At 54.9% G+C, this 17,878-nt stretch overlaps 5 protein-coding genes across 5 annotated transcripts in view; 3 read left to right on the top strand and 2 right to left on the bottom strand.

Moving 5' to 3' along the window:
- PpBr36_00614 (uncharacterized protein) overlaps positions 1 to 829 on the top strand; it is a gene marked incomplete at its 5' end in the record, with an annotated part of 2,840 nt that extends 2,011 nt beyond the window's left edge. The window contains one exon of the mRNA XM_029887806.1: positions 135 to 829. The remainder of the gene's footprint in view (positions 1 to 134) is intronic.
- PpBr36_00613 (uncharacterized protein) lies at positions 91 to 989 on the bottom strand (the record flags this gene model as incomplete). The annotated part of the gene is made up of 2 exons (XM_029887805.1): positions 91 to 766; positions 910 to 989. The coding sequence occupies 2 exons, from the start codon at positions 987 to 989 to the stop codon at positions 91 to 93; spliced, it is 756 nt and encodes a 251-aa protein (XP_029751475.1).
- A 361-nt stretch (positions 990 to 1,350) lies between these two features.
- Positions 1,351 to 3,764, bottom strand: PpBr36_00612 (uncharacterized protein; the record flags this gene model as incomplete). Its single annotated transcript, XM_029887804.1, has 4 exons — positions 1,351 to 2,105; positions 2,174 to 2,454; positions 2,600 to 3,316; positions 3,460 to 3,764. The coding sequence occupies 4 exons, from the start codon at positions 3,762 to 3,764 to the stop codon at positions 1,351 to 1,353; spliced, it is 2,058 nt and encodes a 685-aa protein (XP_029751476.1).
- Positions 3,765 to 6,337: 2,573 nt separating this feature from the next.
- On the top strand, positions 6,338 to 10,231 carry PpBr36_00611 (uncharacterized protein; the record flags this gene model as incomplete). Its single annotated transcript, XM_029887803.1, has 1 exon — positions 6,338 to 10,231. One exon carries the CDS (start codon positions 6,338 to 6,340, stop codon positions 10,229 to 10,231), a length of 3,894 nt encoding a protein of 1,297 aa, XP_029751477.1.
- Positions 10,232 to 11,968: 1,737 nt separating this feature from the next.
- On the top strand, positions 11,969 to 17,412 carry PpBr36_00610 (uncharacterized protein; the record flags this gene model as incomplete). The annotated part of the gene is made up of 4 exons (XM_029887802.1): positions 11,969 to 12,739; positions 12,874 to 13,128; positions 13,544 to 15,819; positions 16,410 to 17,412. 4 exons carry the CDS (start codon positions 11,969 to 11,971, stop codon positions 17,410 to 17,412), a joined length of 4,305 nt encoding a protein of 1,434 aa, XP_029751478.1.
- Positions 17,413 to 17,878: the final 466 nt, after the last annotated feature.

The following is a 17,878-nucleotide window of genomic DNA, read 5'->3' as shown; positions in this document are numbered from 1 at the left end:
AAAAAAAAAAAAAAAAAAACCACAGCGTCTTGTCTTCATTTAAAACATAAAACAAGAAAACACATCAAAATCGCACACAAAACAACCCCCTCAACTCCCACCCCTGGCCGCCTCCTCCCTCTGCGCCCGCCCAGGCTCGTCCTCGTACTCGACGACAGCCTCCTCGCGGCCCGCCACCGCCTCGGCAAAATCCACAAAGCACCTGGCCGGAAGGGACGCCCGGGCGCCCGCCGCCCTGGCCCGCAGCACATCCAGACACAGCGCCACGAGCCGGAGCACCAGCGGCGCCATCCTCGTGGCGTTGACGGCGAAGGGCGCGCCGGCGTCGAACCCGGGCCGCGCGACCCTGCGCATGGCGCCGCACAGGTCGGCCACGCCGTGCGCGAGCTGGAAGCACGCCCCGCCGGCCCCGTCGGCCCGGCTCAGCCGCAGCGCCTCGAACAGCACGCCGTACACGGTCGCCTGCACCGCCGCCGCCGTCCAGCCGGGCGGCCGGGCGGTGCGCGTCGCGATCGGGCCGGGCGGCGCCATGTCTGCGATCGCGGCCGCGAGGAGCCGCACGTGCGCGTCCAGCTCGTGCAGCACCCGCTGCATCTCGCCCACCCTTGCGCGCGTCTCGGGCTCCGCAAACCCCACGCCGTCCAGCGCCGTGCGCAGCTCCGCCGCCGTGAGGATGTCGGCCCGCCAGGTTCGGTGCTGCGAGGCCAGTGGCGGGCTTGTCATGCTGTCGTTGATGGCTTTCCATTCCGACGCTAGCAGGAGGTGGCTGCGGGTGGAGAAGGTCGGGTTTTTTTGTTTTGTTTTGTTTTGTTTTGTTTTGTTCTGTTAGCATGGCGGCGCTGGTCCTATGCTGCTGACATGGCTGCCTGCTGAGACGGCTAGCTGTCCGGAGCGGTGTGGTGAACTTACTGGAAGCCCCGCGCCTTGCGGACTAGAGGGATTTCCTCGTTTCTTCGAAGTCGCTCAACGATGAACTGTGGGCCAGACATTCTGTTTGACTTGCACAAGAAAAAACCTGGAGGCAACAAGTCTTTGACACTGTCAACTTCGTCTAGGCTTCCAATCGCAAGTGACCTTTATCATGTCGATATTTATACGATATGGACGAGTTGGTCACATCTCAGACCTATAATTGTATTCTCAAACGTTATTTTTCCATGTAAAAGAGAGTAACCGTCACGCAGTGGGTCAGACACTTCAACTCAATCAGATTATCTGAGGTGCTGAATGGAGCTCGTTCAAAAGCAGACGACAGTGCAAAAGACTCGAGATAAAAAGAAGCCAACCACAAAAAACACGTTGCGCCTTGCTCTACCTCAACCGACTGAAATAACCTCCCACCTTTTCTGCTCACTGCATCGCAAACTCCCCCTCGAGCCCAGGCACAAAGTTCTCTGCACCATCTCCAGAGAAAAACTCGGATCCGTTGATCTGCTGCGCGGCACCACCGTTGAAAGCATGCGCAGGGACCGCCCCCGCAAAGTGGTACTGCATGCCTGGCGCAGTGGTCCAGAGCGCAGGCGTCATCTGAGCCTGCACCGGGTAGAGGTGCAGGCAGTTCATGTCCTCTGGCACGTGCATGCCGTAGTTGTGAGCCGGCAGGGCCGGTGCAAAGCTGGCCTGCCGACCGATGGGCATCGCGATAAACTGCTGCCCGCCGTTTGCCGGCTGCATGCTGAGCTGATGCATGGGGAACTGTTGCTGCTGCTGCTGGTGGCGAGGAGGAGATGGGTGCGACTGCGACAGCGTGTTGACGTGGCCGGATGCGGAAATGGTCGTGAACGACGACGTCGTCGGCTGCCGGGATGCGCTTCCTGAGGGGGCCGAGAGGTGCGTCGAGGAGCCGCCGACGCGCGAAGACGACTGGTGTCCGCTGCCGGTCAGGCTAGACGATGCGTCGCTCTGAGGGCCGTCGCGAAGGCTGGTCCAGGTTCGGAACGTCTGCTGCACCACGTTTCTGAGCCGTTCCATGGTGTTCTGGTCCGCCTGCAGTGCTATATCGCCCTGCCGAACCTTGTGGCTGAGTATGTTGACAAAGATGCTGGCAAACTCCTCGCTCTCTCTGGTCGGGGGACCCCCTGAGTCGATTGGAAGCCCGTCATACCCTATAACGATTCGCCATGTCAGTTGCCATTTCACCTCCTCAACACTCTCAGATTTGCCCCGAGCTTACATGGTGTCGTGGGCTTCTCTTTGCCCGGAAAGAGTATCGTCCAGATCTCGAACCACTTCTCAAGTTTGTGGGCCTCTTGGGGCTTCTTCCGGTTTTGCCTGTCGAGGGACGCCCACTGTGTTGTGCTGATACCTTCTCTCAGGTTAGGATCGCCTTTTTGACATGGTTCATCCGTCCTCGAGTGCTCTTCTAGCTTGACAGACGCCTCCCGGCTTGGGCCTCGAAAGATCTTGTAGCATCGCTGGCACTGAACGACTGTATGTTTGCGTTTCAAGTGCTCTCTGCGGACATTAATTAAGGTCAGCATTTTGGGTAGTTTTCTTTTAGAGAGAGAGAGAGAGAGAGAGAGAGAGAGAGAGAGAGAGAGAGAGAGAGAGAGAGAGAGAGAGAGAGAGAAAAAAGTCATTGGCTGCACAAGTCGCTTACTTTAACCTCTGGATGGTCTTGAAGCCTGGCCCTGCACAGGGCCTATAGTAGTCATTTTTCGTCGTCGCCGTCGTGGCGCTGTGCTGGATTCCATACTTGATCGGGTTCAGCTTGTGGAAAGGACACGCCAGAAGCGGCGAGCTGGGACTCTCTGGGTTCCCATTGGTGTTTCCAAAGTCTCTATCCTCGTCATCGTCATCGCCGTCGCCGTCGCCACCACCACCGCCGCCAGAGCTGGCTCGGCGCCGGCGTTTGCGGGGAGTCGTCGGCGACAGATTCGCACTCGCCGAGGATCCCGGTCGCAGGCCATCCGAATGCTGAGCGCCAGACTCGGGTGAAGTTCCACACTGCCACATTTCGACCTTGGACCGTACCGCCGAACTGAACGAGTGGTGCAGGAGAGGGATGAGATAGGCGGCCAGTGCTAGATCCCCGTCCACGGCGGCAATGATGGCAGCGTCGAAGCTGTCGTCCTCCCCACTCCACTCGTCGTTATACTGGTCCTCCTCGTCAGCCATACAGGACTCGTCCTCGCTCGCTTCGGACCCTAGTGCCGCCCTAACCCCGCGAGATGACGGGGGCAAGCTGGCGTAGCCTCCCATCGCCTGACCTGAGTCGCTCTCCGACTTCCGATCACGGCCCGAATGTAACGGTCTCAGGGCAACTGGGTATGTCGGGCGCTCTGATAACTGTCTATGAGACCGGTCCGGTGAGCTCCTGTAAAGGCAGCTGGTCATTAGTTTTTCGTTCGAATTTGACTCTCTGGAAAGAGAATAAAGATTTCTTTTTTTTTTTTTTTTTTTTTTTTTTTTTTCTCTTTTTGGCATGAGCTGCACATAATCGCAAAAGGTCGTACGTACTCTTCATCCCACTTGTTGCCACCACCAAATTCCTTCTTGCACTTCTCCAGATAGCTGCAGTCTTCGACATCCCTCTCTTGCGACGCAGAGCCCGTGCCCCAAGAGCTGACTGAAGATGATGTCTTGTAAGTCGACGCATCTGTCACAGGCGTGGATGACCTCGAGGTCTCACTGGCGGCAATGGCAAACTGTGGTGAGGCCTTTCCAGAGCAATAAACTGCTTCTTTGGTAGGACTAGTAGTCCCCTTGAGTCGAAGAACGCCCGCCAGTGAGGTCTGGCCTCTATTGCTCGAGGTTTGTGACATGCTGCTCCTGCTTTTTTTTTCTTTTTTTTTCTGTGTTTATAGAAGAAGCGGTAGTGTGTTTCAACACTGGCCAGAACCCGCGAGAATTGAAGTAATGCCGGCCGGCTCAGTAAAAGAAAAGAGACAACGTAGACAGATGGTATATGGATAGACACAACGTGCCAGGAGCGTGACGTTATGGCACCTCATGCTCCTTAAAACCAAAAGCCGCACCTCTCCTGCCTACCCATCCTTCCTGGCCTAGCTCCATAATCACCACATACCGGCCCGGCAACATAGCGGTTGCGCTGGCAGTTTGTTTCTCTCTCATTGCGATCTGACGCAGCTGCGACGGGAAAGTCGATGGGCCTAGAAAACGGCGGCCAGCCTGACCACCGATGCTGGGTTGTCCAAGTATGTGAAAGAGGCTGAAGAAGCAGAAAAGGTACTTATACCACCGGCACAGCATGAAGCGCAAGGTGGGTAGTGATGTGGATATGGGTGTGGGTGTGAGCGACGGCAAGCTTTGCCCCTCCATGTCCAATCAGAGGCTCCCAGGTTCCTCGAGACCGCGGTCTCAATAGCCCCAGACCTGCATCTGCCGCTGCAAGACAGCTGCATGCCACGCGATTTCGTGCGTTTAGGTCTCGCGCAACTGCGATGGATTAAGATCTGCGGCGAATCGGATCGAGTCGTACCATCGCCATTGCGAGACTGCTCTATCGTGTCAAAAGAACTGCCTCTGGCCAGGCTTGGCGTGGGAAATGTTGTAAACCCAACACCGAAATCCTGTTTAGACTCCGACAATCGGATGTGGGACTGACTATTCACGACTGCTGAAAAAAGCCGTACGGGCTGAATCTGTAATAAACATAAATATATGTCGAGAAGTCCAGAGTTCTGTCATGTACTTGGCATGCTTTTCCCACAACAGCGATATAGGGACTTTTGGATATAGCCAGGTTTTTCTTGAGCGCGAGCAATTCGACAATAGAAACTCAAGTTAGTAAGAGTTTCTCCAATTCAAGCCATATTTTCAGCTGCTATTTTTTAAATCCAATCTCATACTTGTGTCGAGTGTCGAGTGTCATCATGCTTGTACAAGTGCAGAAAATGGTAAAACAGTCAAGCATACAAGAGGCACTTGCTTCACGTCATGTCAACGTAAACATACCGTAATTAAACTCTGCACAAAGAGCAGGCTCATAATTTGAGACTGATATTCCCGCTCAAGAGCAGTTTAGCTGGTCTGCTCGTGTCTTCTTGCCAAGACCAAAGTATATCACATCCGCCAGCAACACCCATCTTTTGCCCACAACTGCGGCTCCAGGCAAACTGCGGTTGAAGTGCAATGATTAAGCAGAGCCTCCTCACGTGAGAAACCCGCTCAGCATGTCTCAGAACAGTCGGCAGCTAGGGACTCTTGGCCAAAGTTTCGTCCGAGCTGCCGGGCCGACGTGCATCTCCTCTGCAGGCAGTCAGTCCCATGGAGCCCAGTCGGTTGCTGACGGCCGCGCAACTGACTCCACTGCATCAAAACGCTTCTTTTGTTGGCCATGGTATTTGCCGATATGCTGTTGTTGTGTTGACAGCTCAGGGATGGAACAAATCAGACAACACTTGAGGAATATTTTGAGTCGATCAAGGTAGATAGATACGCCGTGTCCGTGCCTTCGTTTTGATACGACGTCGGCTAGGCAACATGCACCAGGCATCTAGAAACAACTGGACGAACGTCGGGATGTGGGGAAAAACCCCTCCTGGCTCTCTGAGGTATTTATTTAATGGATTTCTGAATTCTTTGATACGTCAATTGCGTCCGCACTGGTTGGTGGCTTGATTTTTTTTTTTTTCTTTTTTCTTTTTTTTCTTTGCGAATCTACCTGCAGCGGGCAGAAGTGTCAGAAGAAAGGACGACCCGACACTGACAAAAATAGGTGCATTACAACAGACTGCAAGCGACCGTTCACACCGTACATTTGTCAAACGCACTGTACATGTGCTCTCTGCTTCACGTTGTTCACTATACCTCACCCTGGCTACTAAACAGTGCTAATAACACCCCTCCCTAAACAATCATCCCTGCCTGCGGTGGTTACATTGGTTGTTGATAGCAGCGGCGTTGGTTGCATTGAACCTAGCTGGGCATCAGCTCTGAAGAAAACGTCCGCCACAAAATTCAAGACAATAACCCAGCCATCAAATCATTCAATCAATCAAGCTTCAAGACTTGCTGCAGTCCACCTTCGCTTTTGCTTCTTGGCTTGTTTCCCTCGGCAGCGAATTGATTGATCTGCCGTTTCACACCAACCCTCCCTCCGCAGTTTTGACATTACAAAGACCCCGCCGTTGTCTATCGCTCTGCACAGCCTATTCATTGGGTTGCTGCTGCATCCACAATCTCGACTCTCCCTCGAGCCCTGTACATTGGGCGCGTGCTGCTCGAGGCACTTGACTCGGCCGGCTGCGATAACGGGGAGATTATTTCGCAAAAAAAAGATATTCGACGACGCTGCCGCATCCCCATGTCTGCGACGAATCGATAAAGGCTTGCTCCAACGCGACGGCGTCGGGAGCCCGCGACCGCTTCAACAATGCTTTCGCACCTTCGTTTCCACAGACGGGCTCCCTCGAACCCGACATCCCCAATTCCAGACCAAGGGAGCAGCCCCTGGGAAGCAAATCAGACGCCCGAACTCCCTCAGCACACTCATCAAGATGCACCTCCACAGCAAGTCGCGCGCCCTCGCTCTTCCCATGCGACCGGTGCACCGCCAACGCTCCCGCCAATACCTCGAGTCACGTCTGAGAACGATATGCTTTTTGACAAGAGCGAGCAGCAGACCACAAGTCTATCGCAATCAAAATCACCCCCGCAACCTCGCGCTTCCAATGGCGGGGGTGGTGAGAGGGAATCGGGTTTCATGGGGGGTGTCGCCCTGCAGAACTATCGTCTGAGCCTCCAGCAGGCCCAACAGCACGCTGCCACTGCACCCAGCACGACCGCGGCACCCAATTTGCCGGAAAGCGCCCTTACGCGATCGAAACCGCCACCTCCGCCAATCAATACTGGTCGCCCTTCGCAGCCCAAGGCATCCTCTTTCGTCGCCCCGACTGAACTTTACGGGACGCAGTCGGCCAGTAGTAAGAGACCAGCCGGGACTAGGCTGGCAACCGAGCCGGCCACTCTGGCACACCTCAATGGCGTAGGTTTATCGCCGGTGGTTGAGCCACAAAAGCCAAAGAAGGGCTTGCCCTTTTTGAAGAATCCAATGTCGACGCTGCTGGCACGACGAAAGACGGCGCAAAACGCTGCTGATATGGCGCCGGTCCCAAAAGCTACCCGCACTTCGGAACCTGTATATGACCCGAGGATAAGAGGCACCAGGGTACATGATTTCAGCGCGCCGCGCCCTCGTCGCATCGTGTCGACCATGCCAGACCAGATGGGAGCACCCACTGCGCCGCCGCCGCCGCCGCCGCCGCCCCCTCCAGCACCGACCACGGAGCCTCCGGCGCCGCCCCAGAGATCCCTGTCAGGTGCCGTCCCTGCCGCTCAAGACATAGGTCAAGCTGTGACACAGTCTCCGGACGAGGACGTCCCACCCGAGGTTCCAGCACGTGCTTCCAGTAGACCCACTTCAAAACACCACTCCGAAGCTGCTTTGCAAGCCACGGCGTCAGAAGAAGCAAATCGAGAAAAAATGCGTGACGATCCCGAGGTTCAGGATCAGGTGAGGCGGTTTTCCTTGGAGGAGAGGACGGTGCCCGCCGGCTCAGTACCACCAGTCCCGCCAAAGTCCAAATCAAGGGCCGCGTTGGAGACGAGCGCGATTTCCCAACCAAAGCCCGGCCCTTCAATCAGAACCATGTCTCGCAATGCATCTGCTTCTGCGCGGTCAGTTCGGGACGGGACCTTGACCGCTCTTCCCAAGCACATGAAGAGCACGTCGTCGCGTTTCAGTTTCGACATGGTTGGTGCTGCAAAACAGGAGAAACTGCTCGAAGAGCGCCATCGCCAGCGGGAGCTGGAGCGCCAGGATGATGAACCTGACGAGCCTGGGTGTCGCGACTCCAGGTTTGACGATATTGACGATTTTGACTACGACGCCATGATGGACGACGGTGGCTTCGAAGAAAGGATACCGGGCGTCAACACCGACGCCGAGGACTACGACTACATGTACGGGGAAGAAGAGATACCAATGACGGGGGAGGATGATTATCTCTCGGGGCCCGGCGATAACGGGTTTGACTCTGAGGAGGCCAGGTTGGATCCTGACAACGACCAGGAAAACTTTTCTGGTTTTGTCTTTCAAAGATCAAATCCCGTCTCGGCAATGACTAGCCCGACTACACCTGGCATGCTTGTTACACCACGAGACGACAGTGGCAAGGTCATTGGGTTTGCTATGACGAAAGACTCGGGCACGCCAGGTCTGCATGGCCAGCAACTGCCATCGCCTTCACTGCACGATGCCCCGATCGCTTCTCCCAGGAGCGAAACAGCAATTTCTGGACTCGGAATTGTCAACTTTCCGCCCGCGTCCGGGGGAGAGGAAGACGGTTTCCTCCGGAATGAGGTCCACGAGCAGCCGCAGGCATCAAACTCTGCCATCCAAGCACCGAAAGCTAGAGGAGACGAGCTCTACTACGACGGAGGCTTTGTCGGAGACTTTGCTGATGAGCTCGACTTTGAGCATGACAATCCTAGCGGTGAGCCTTTTGACGAGTCCATCTTCGATCTTGACGACACCGATCGATATGGCCGTCCACTGCCGGGAGTGTTTGCACAGGTACAAGCCCAGCGCGCAGCGGAGAGGGAGGCTTCGGCAGCAAAGAGAGAATCGGACCAGACCTCTCACTTGTCGGGGCAGTCCATCTTGTCGCAGTCGCCGAGGGCTTCTTCTAACAGCACCAGCTTGGCGGCCGCTCCAGCACACGAAGAAGCCAGCGGCCCATCGGCCAAGACCGATGCCGAGTCGTCCGGAAACGTGGAGGCGCCTTCGGGGGACTCTGGGCCTAAACTAGTGTCCCCTATTCCATCCAGCCGGGACGCCCTCTATCAGGCCGCACTTGCAGAGGCTGCTAACAAGGCTGCAGCTTCTGGAAAGTTTCGCCGCGACTCTTCACCGCCGCCTCTTCCAACAGACCTTCTGGTGACATCGCCCACGACTGGGTCTGAGGCGCCACTCTCTGGGCGATCCGGCATTGATGCTTTTGCTGATGACGACACTTATGAAGACGATCCCTACTCCCAGCCCATGGACGATTACGACGACATGGATGGGTATGACTTTGATGACGACGACATAGTTGCCGAGGCCAACGCCTCTGCACTTGCCAATGACCAGGATGGTTTCTATGGGCAGGAATTTGGGTTCTACTCGAACGCGCCATCCCAGTACGGTCAGCATGGGCACAACTACGCTAGCGGTTCCAACAGCCACGCCGCATTGAGCAAAGAGAATCTCTATGAATACGCAAACGGGGGCTTCTTTGGGCCGTCAGGTGGTCTCGAGAGGAGCAAAAGCGGACGCGTCGTCTGTCGGGAACCAAACCTCACCCCGATTACAGAGCGGTCCGAATACTCCAACCGGAATTCCATCATGTCACTAGGATTACCGTCGGCCAGCCTGAACAGCGCGCATCCTGATCGCAGCCTGCAAAGCCCAGGCCTTGCCCAGCTTGCCATGATGGACGACGGCGATATGTCACTTTCGTCGCTACTGCGATTGCGGTCACGTGCGTTTGGTGGCTCGCAAGCCAGTCTGGTGAGCAGTCGTGGAGACGGCGGCAGCCCCCGCTCAGAAAGGCCTGCAGATGGGCTGATGTCGCCCTGGTCGCCGCCTGGGCAGGGTCCTCCGCTTTCTGCCGGTCTGCCCTACCTTGGCGTCAACCACGGACGGAAGAGTTCTGTCCTATCGGCTCACAGTAGAGACTCGGATACGGGTAGTATGGCGGGGAGCCCGACGATGACTATGAACATGTCGTTCCCGGCCGCGCAGTCACCTTCCTCTCTGGCGCCACCCTCGAGATCCCTGTCGTCGCCTGCGAGGTCGCCGGCTAGGCCCGTGTCGTTGTCGTTCTCGACTCCTTCATCACATATTGCTCAGATGTTGCACTCGCCATCCACGCTCCCGGCGGGCCGTATGTCCACGGGTGGTGCGGGGTCCGAGGATCTCAGGCCTGCACTCCGCATGAGGAGCCCATCGCTGGACGACAATCGAATCTCGTCCCGGAGCAACAGTAACCTTGGCTTTGCTCACCCGGCCGCACCATCTTCTTCGTCACCATTATCCTTGAGTTCGGTGTTTTCCACCAATCACCACGACAAAGGAGTAGACGCGGCTGGGCATGGACAGGTGGGCGCTGACGGCAACCAGGGCGAATCGCAGCGGGATCACGGCATGGCTAAAGCGGAGAAACGAAACACATTCGGCGAAGTAATAATGGACGAGGAGGCCTTTAAGCGCATGATGGCATAATAACCAATAGAACAGTAGAGATTGCACATATATCTCGGGTGTTTTGATAACTCACTGCTATTTTCATTATATCGTGTTTTTTTTTTTTTTTTNNTTTTTTTGTCTCTTTGGATTTGGATTGTACAAAGCGTTTGGGCACATTAGCAAGCATCAGTTTTGGAATCTGGGACTTAGTAAGGACCCCTTCCTTTGACGCGATCGTCGGGGGATGTGGAATGATCATGAAATCAAATATTTTTTTGTTGAATTGAATTGGAGGGTACTCGGTGCATTAAAAACAGTCATGGCCACTGCACTAGGCTTTTGTGTGACAAAGACGTTGATGCTTCCATGCTCACATCCAACATCTCCTGCTGTAGATGGATCGAGAGAAAACGGCCTTGTTGCCACCGAAAAGGATGCCTTGCGGTTTTAGGAGAGAATACATCATTCGCGGGGAATATATCTCAATGATGCAATGTTCCACTTGGAGATTCACTACGCGACACTTTATCGAGTTCGCCATCTTGTGAATCATCATCAAGCCACTGAGTATGAAGATCCGGTGAGGTGCTTGAGTACCTTGACGGGCTAGGCGGGTAGCCTATGAATCGTGGAGGGACCACACTATTTGCATCATACTGGAATCTGCCAAGGCGGTTGGTGTCTTGAGCGGCGAAACAAGGGAGAAAATCTTCTAAGTTTTTTTTTTTTATGTATTTTTTTATTTTATTTTTTTCAAAAATAGAAAAATAAAAAGAAAAAAAAAACACTTTAGAACGATTCCTTGCAATCTCCACGTGTCCAGGTTTGGCTGACTACTGAGTGCTGAGCCTTTTGTGGTTTTTAATTTATTTTGTTTCGCCCGAGCCAAAGCCAAAGAGTGGGTTCTTGTTAAGAGCGGAACGATGACCGCAGTGGCTGCAAGGACGCCCACAGTGATCTTCCCGGCAACGGCTTGGCAGAGGTTCAGACTCGACAGGAAAAGGTCGGGCTAGAAAAGAAAAGACCAGAAAAACAATCGAATTTGCCGGCTTAGCGGTGTAAAACTACTTCACTTTTGTAACTTTTGTACGGTCCATTCGGGGATACCCGACAGTTGGGACGATGGCCGAAGGGGCGGGGAGACCTTTACCCACGCTTGTGCCCACAAAATTAACCTACAAAAGAGCAAAGGGGGACCCGTACGTGGTTGCGTCATTTGCGTGTGCACCCTCGGCCATGATTTCTCGTTCGAGCTTGGAATTCCGCGATCTGTTCTGCGCAAAGGGGGGAAAGGGGGGGGGAAATAAAAAAAAAATAAAAAAAAAGGGTCCTGCCCAAAACAAAACGCCTGACAAATGCAAGGCTTCGAAATGCTCGATCACAAAGCAAAACGGTGGTTGCCCCGCCCCCCGCCATGGATGGAAGCTTGTAGATTTTCTTTTCTGGGCCGGTCAAAGTCGTGCCGAGGGAAGACGGCCAACGGGGCCCAGACAGCACGGAGGATGTGAGGGACCGTTGACTGGCTGACTCGTTGGGTAGAGATCCCGATATCTGAGGAGGTATATGTATATATATAGCTGTTGTCGAGCCTGTTCTCCTGACATCACATCTACGTACAGATCTCATCTTCATTTTATAAAAAGGACTTTTTTTTTCTTTTTCCTAGAGCATCTTGGATACCCCTTCTGCCAACTTAGGTTTTTTTTTACTGCAAGACAAATAAACGTACGATACTTTTATATACTCCCCAGACGAACGTATACTTTGCACAAAATGGCACCTACTAGCAACAAGGCCATCATCTTCAAGAAGGCTCCCGAGGGCTTCCCCAAGCCCGGCGAGGACCTTGTGGTGGAGGACCGGCCGATCGAGCTGGTGGCTCCCGAGGGCGGCGTCGTGGCAAAGGTTCTGTACAGCTCGTTCGACCCGTACCAGCGCGGGCGCCTCCGCAACCCCGAGGTCAAGTCGTACTTCCCGGCCCTGACGATAGGGCAGCCGATCGAGAACTCGTCGCTGCTGCGGGTGGTCGAGTCCAAGACGGAGCGGTTCGCCAAGGGCGACGTGGTCAAGCACCTCATGTGCCCCAACCAGCAGTACGTGGTGCTGTCGGCCGAGCAGGCCAAGCAGCAGAACGTCTTCAAGGTCGAGGAGTCGGGCGAGTTCGAGCTGGCCCACCACCTGGGCGCGCTCGGCATGCCGGGCCTGACGGCCTACTCGTCGCTGTTCGAGATCGGCAAGCCCAAGAAGGGCGAGACCATCTTCGTCAGCAGCGCCGCCGGCGCCGTCGGCCAGCTCGTCGGCCAGCTGGCCAAGCGCGAGGGCCTGACCGTCATCGGCAGCGTCGGCTCCGACGAGAAGGTCGAGTACTGCAAGGAGCTCGGCTTCGACCACGCCTTCAACTACAAGAAGGAGTCGCCCGACGCCGCCCTCACGCGCCTGGCGCCCGGCGGTATCGACATTTACTACGAGAACGTCGGAGGCGAGCACCTCGAGGCCGCCCTCAAGCACATGAACAAGTTTGGCAGGATCCCGACTTGTGGAATGGTGAGTTGACATATGCGTTGTTTTGATGTTTCTTTTGTTTATTATATTTTCTTTTTTTTTTAAAAAAAAAAATAAAGAAATAAAAAAACAACCATCGCTGACCAACCTCCCCTTTTCTTTCTATTTTGCTACAGATTTCCGAGTACAACGTCAAGCCCGAGGACCAAAAGGGTATCAAGGGCCTGATGAACATCGTCTCCAAGGAGATCACCATGCGCGGTTTCCTGGTCAACTCGCTCGCCGGTGCCTGGGCTGCCAAGTTCACCGAGGACGTCACCAAGGGACTGAAGGACGGCTCGATCAAGGCCAAGCTTCACGTTGTGGATGGCATCGACAACGGCCCCGAGGGTTTCGTTGGCATGCTGCGGGGTGAGAACTTTGGCAAGGCCGTGCTCAAGATTAGCGAGTAGACGTTTTGTCTTTTGAACGGGTCTACATTGTATTGTACATTAGACGGAAACAAAAACAAAAATTAATGATTATGACATGATCTGCTTTTTTTTCTTCTCTCTCTTTGCTTTTCATTTGATGTTGTCGATGAATCCGGGGAAAAGCTTGTTGAGAGTGACATCAGAAGAAAAGACAAGGTTTCAACCGCCCCTAACCCTTTTCAGATCTCTTGGAGTGGGAACCCCACCTGCGCTCCAACGCCGATCAATTGCTTCTTCTCTTGACAATGACAACATGTTCAAAACTGTCATTAAATGCACTACAGTAATGGACTCATCAACAGCTGCCTACCAAACATCAACCTACTGCGAGAACGCTTAGGTTCAATTGCTAACCACTTCAAAAATATCTTAGTCAGAATGTCACATAACTATCCATACCGCCCCGCGCACTGGTCACAGGATGGATGAAGAAGACCGCGGCTACAAGGTCCAGAACCGAGATAGACGCACCGCTTCCGGTCTCGGCTTCGCAAAACAACTGGCACGGCAAGCGGCGGCACGATCCATCGGATCAGCCCTTGCTGGCAATGCATTGGGCCCGTCTGCAGATGCAGCACAACCCATTGCCGCTGCTGCTACTGCTGCTGCTACTGCTGCTGCTGCAGTGCATACGCTTCCCCCATCCCCGCCATGCAAACCCATCAAACGGCGCCATGGTGCTCGAGCTTCGTCCCCATGCAGTCAGGCCGCTGACAAGCTTTACCTGTCCCCATTCGGCCCGTCCGAGGTCAAGATGGAGGGTGGCGCTGACAGAACCATGTTGATCCGCGACGATCTGTCAGATTCTAATTCGAGTGCTCAGACGGCCATGCATCCACCCTGCCACAAGTCGGCCATGGCCATGCCAGGCCCGGCTGCAGTCGACCTGTCCTCAGTCCCGGACTCTGCATTGTTTGTCATCGACACGGTCGGTGGCAGCTTGGAGCCGGTGCTTGACCCTTCCCAGGCCGCCTTGGTGGACCGCATCGTGCGCGGAGAAAACATCTTCTTTACCGGCTCTGCCGGGAGCGGCAAGTCGACGGTGCTCAAGGCATTCGTCAAAAGACTGAGGGCTATGGGCAAGAGAGTCGACGTCGTCGCTCCCACGGGGCGGGCCGCTCTGGAGGTTGAAGGGTCGACGGTCCACAGCTATGCGGGCTGGGACGCCTCGGCTCTGTCGCTGGGAGAAGCGACACGCCGGGCGAAAAAGCCTGGTGTAAAGAAAAGACTCCGTGCGACCCAGGTGCTGGTGATAGACGAGATAAGTATGGTCTCGAGCTTTACGTTCGATCTCCTCAGCCACGTGATGCAGGCGGCTCGGTACGGGGACCAGAGGCCGTTTGGTGGTGCCCAGGTGGTTGTGTCGGGCGATTTCTTTCAGCTGCCGCCCGTGAAGCCTTTCGAAAACTGTTACTTTTGCGGCAGAGAGCTGCAGGTTGATGGTCACTCCGGAAACTTGAGGCTTTGCCCGGGCACCAGGTTCGAGACCAAAAGAAAGGTCTGCCAAGAGCCACGCTTCTTTGATGAGCGTGACATGTGGGCGTTTTGCAGTAGCGCCTGGCGTCAGTGCAATTTTGGCTGCGTGGAGCTCCAGACGATCCACCGCCAGAGGGACCATATGCTCATCGGTATCCTTCAGAAATGCAGGACCGGGAATCACTTGGATCAGGGCGAGATCGATCTTATCTGCGCTCCCCGGCCTCAAATCACCGACGCCACGCTGCTGTTGCCCAAAAGAGATGATGTGCTGAGGGAGAACGAGACAAGGTACAACAACTTAGCCAAGGACTCGGAGCGTCAATACCAATCGGTCGATTCTGTTTACGAGTGCCCAGACTATCTTTACAAGTCGTTTTCGTCAAGACTAGAGCATCATAAATATCTGGATTTGCTTAAAATGAGAAAAGGAATGGTTGTCATTCTTCGTTCCAACATCAGTCCAAACAAAGGTCTCGTGAACGGCAGCCAGGGGATCGTGATAGGATTTGCCAATGTTGATCCGAATAGGCTGCCCCGTACTGCAAACAAGAACGACAACGGGTCGCCAATCTCGGCCCAAGGTCAGCCTATACTCTACAGCACATACGCCAGGCTGCAAGCCTCCGAGGTTCGTAAATTTGTGGCTCAGGCCGACAAGAAACACTGGCCAGTTGTCAAGTTCCACAACGGACTCACCCGGCTAATCATGGCCGAATGCTCAGTCAACAAGTATTACATCCCCGAGCAAGCAGGCCCGGTTCTGGTCTGTCGCACCCAGATACCGCTGATGGCGGGATGGGCCATGACGGTGCACCGTTCCCAGGGCATGACGATGGACAGGGTCGTGGTCGACCTGACCAAAGCCTTTGAGAGAGGGCAGGCGTACGTGGCGCTCTCCCGCACGCGTACCCTCCAAGGCCTGCAGCTAAAGGGCAACACCGGAGCCCTCAGCAGACCATTCAGTGCTGATCCGCAGGTGCGCGACTTTTACCAGCGGCACTTTGGCTACGTGACCAGGGGCCTGGTCAAGGCAGACGAGGACGATGATGGAATCGAGAAGACGTACGGTTCGAAAGGGGCACTGACCACTGAGAATGCCTCTGCCAGTCAGCAATCCTTCGGAATGCCCCGAGCACCAGTCAAATCAGATGGGACACCGGACGAGTTCCCGTCTTCTTTGGATCCAGCTGATTTTGAAGGCCTTTTCTGGTCGACTGGAATAGACGCGGGTCTTGGATGAATGGGATAGAGTATTTGGTTCTCGACATGGAAATCTCCGGTCCAAATCTATCGGCATGAATGCTATTTTGGTTTTTTTTTTTTTTTTCCTTCTCTTTCGGTTCTTGCATTGCGCCTGTGGCAACCATGCATCCCCCACCACCGCCCGAGACTGCAGTAGAGCTTTGACGCCCAAGCACGCATTGATCTGCTGGAGCGTGCCGCGCAACAGCAGACTCAGCATCGGTTGGAAAGGTCTATTCTGGCGATTTTGAAGGCTATTGCCCGGCGGTATGAGCAAGAGCCAGGCGTGCATGCCTGCAAGTGACAGCATGGACTGCGCAACACGTGGTTGACGCAATGCGCCATCAGTTGTGTCCGTCACTTGTCTGACGGGTAGTGGTGGACGCAATCGACTTTTCCTTTGGTTTTGGCGCCGGCTATCCAGCTCGGGCATGGTAATCCGGTGGTGGATGCAGCTGTATATATCTGCGAGAAAACAGCGCCACTCAGCAGACTTTTTTTTTTTGTTTCTCCATCAGCATCATCACACAGCATCCTCCTATCACTTCCAACCCTCTTCCAACCAACAACCAATCTCACTCATCCCAAGTCGACTTTGGTCAACAGGTCATCATCGCCAAGATGCGCTTCTCCAACTTCCTCATCGGCCTTGCCCCCCTGGCTGCCGCCAGCCCGCTCGTCGCCCGCCAAAACAACCAGGCAGCCGCCCAGGTGGCCCTCATCGGTGGCGCCGTCGAGAGCATCGGCGTGCGATCCAACGGCAACCTCCTGGTCAGCCGCCTCGACAACGGCCAGATCTTCTCGGTCGACATGTCCAACAGGCGTCCCAGCCTCCTGGTGCCCTCGCTCGGCCCCAACATCAACCAGGCCGGCAGCATGGTCGAGATTGGCAACGACGTTTGGTACGTCGTGGGCGGCCGCGCCAACGTCCCGGGCAGCTATGGCATCTACAAGATCGACCTGGCCAACACGACGGCCGGCCAGTCGGTCCCCGCCAGCACGGTCGCGACGATCCAGGGCTCTCGCATGCTCAACGGCCTGACCAAGGGCTGGAACGACGACACGCTCCTCGTGGGCGACACGCTGGCCGGCATGGTGTACAGGGTCACCATCAGCTCCGGTGAGGTCTCGGCCGTCATCTCCAACGACCAGGCCCTGGCGCCGGGGCAGACGGTCGCGTTCGGCATCGACGGCATGAAGTACGTCAACAACACGCTCTTCTTCACCAACATCGGCAAGCAGACCTTCAACAAGATCTCCATCGACGACCAGGGCAAGCCCGGCAGCGTGGTGCAGATCTTCAGCGGCACCCCCGGCGACGACTTTGTCTTCAACGACGCCGGCGACGCCTTCATGGCCACCAACTTCCAGAACTCGGTCATCAAGGTCACCCCCGAGGGCAACATCACGAGGCTCGCCACCGTCCAGGGCTCCACCTGCACCGCCTTTGGCAGGACCGACTCCACCAAGAACATGCTGTTTGTCGGTTCCGGTGCCCAGGTAGTCTCCCTCACCATTTAAGAATGCTTCGACTCCCCGCCCGGCTGGGCTGGTCGCCTCTTTTCTTTTTGTTTTGTTGGCCCTTCCCTCACCTACCCTACATCCTAAGTCTAATCGTGAAAAAAGAAAGGCCAGGCGTTAAGTTAATACCCTGCCTGGAGATCTTTTAACCACCTTCCTACCTACCTACCTAGCTACTTAATTGATTTATGTTCTACTAATTTGCGCTCTTTGCTTGCTTGACTTGGGGAATATGTGTGTCGGTGACATGATGTGGATGAACAAACGGCCAAACGCTCTGTAAATTTTCAAGGCAGTATCCTTTTTGTATCTCCCCGTTATGCATAGTCTGTCTCCTATTTATCAGGCCCCTGTTGCGTCGTCTTGTTCACAAACCATGGTGATCTGGCAGCTTCATTGTGCTCTATCATGTTCCACCGCAGAGAGAATCATACACGGCCATGAAGGAAAGAAAAAAGAAAAAAAA

The sequence above is a fragment of the Pyricularia pennisetigena genome, chromosome 2, assembly GCF_004337985.1.
Source record: "Pyricularia pennisetigena strain Br36 chromosome 2, whole genome shotgun sequence".
NCBI classification, from domain to species: domain Eukaryota; kingdom Fungi; phylum Ascomycota; class Sordariomycetes; order Magnaporthales; family Pyriculariaceae; genus Pyricularia; species Pyricularia pennisetigena.
Note: the sequence above shows the minus strand (reverse complement) of the source record. Positions and strands in the feature narration are given on the sequence as shown.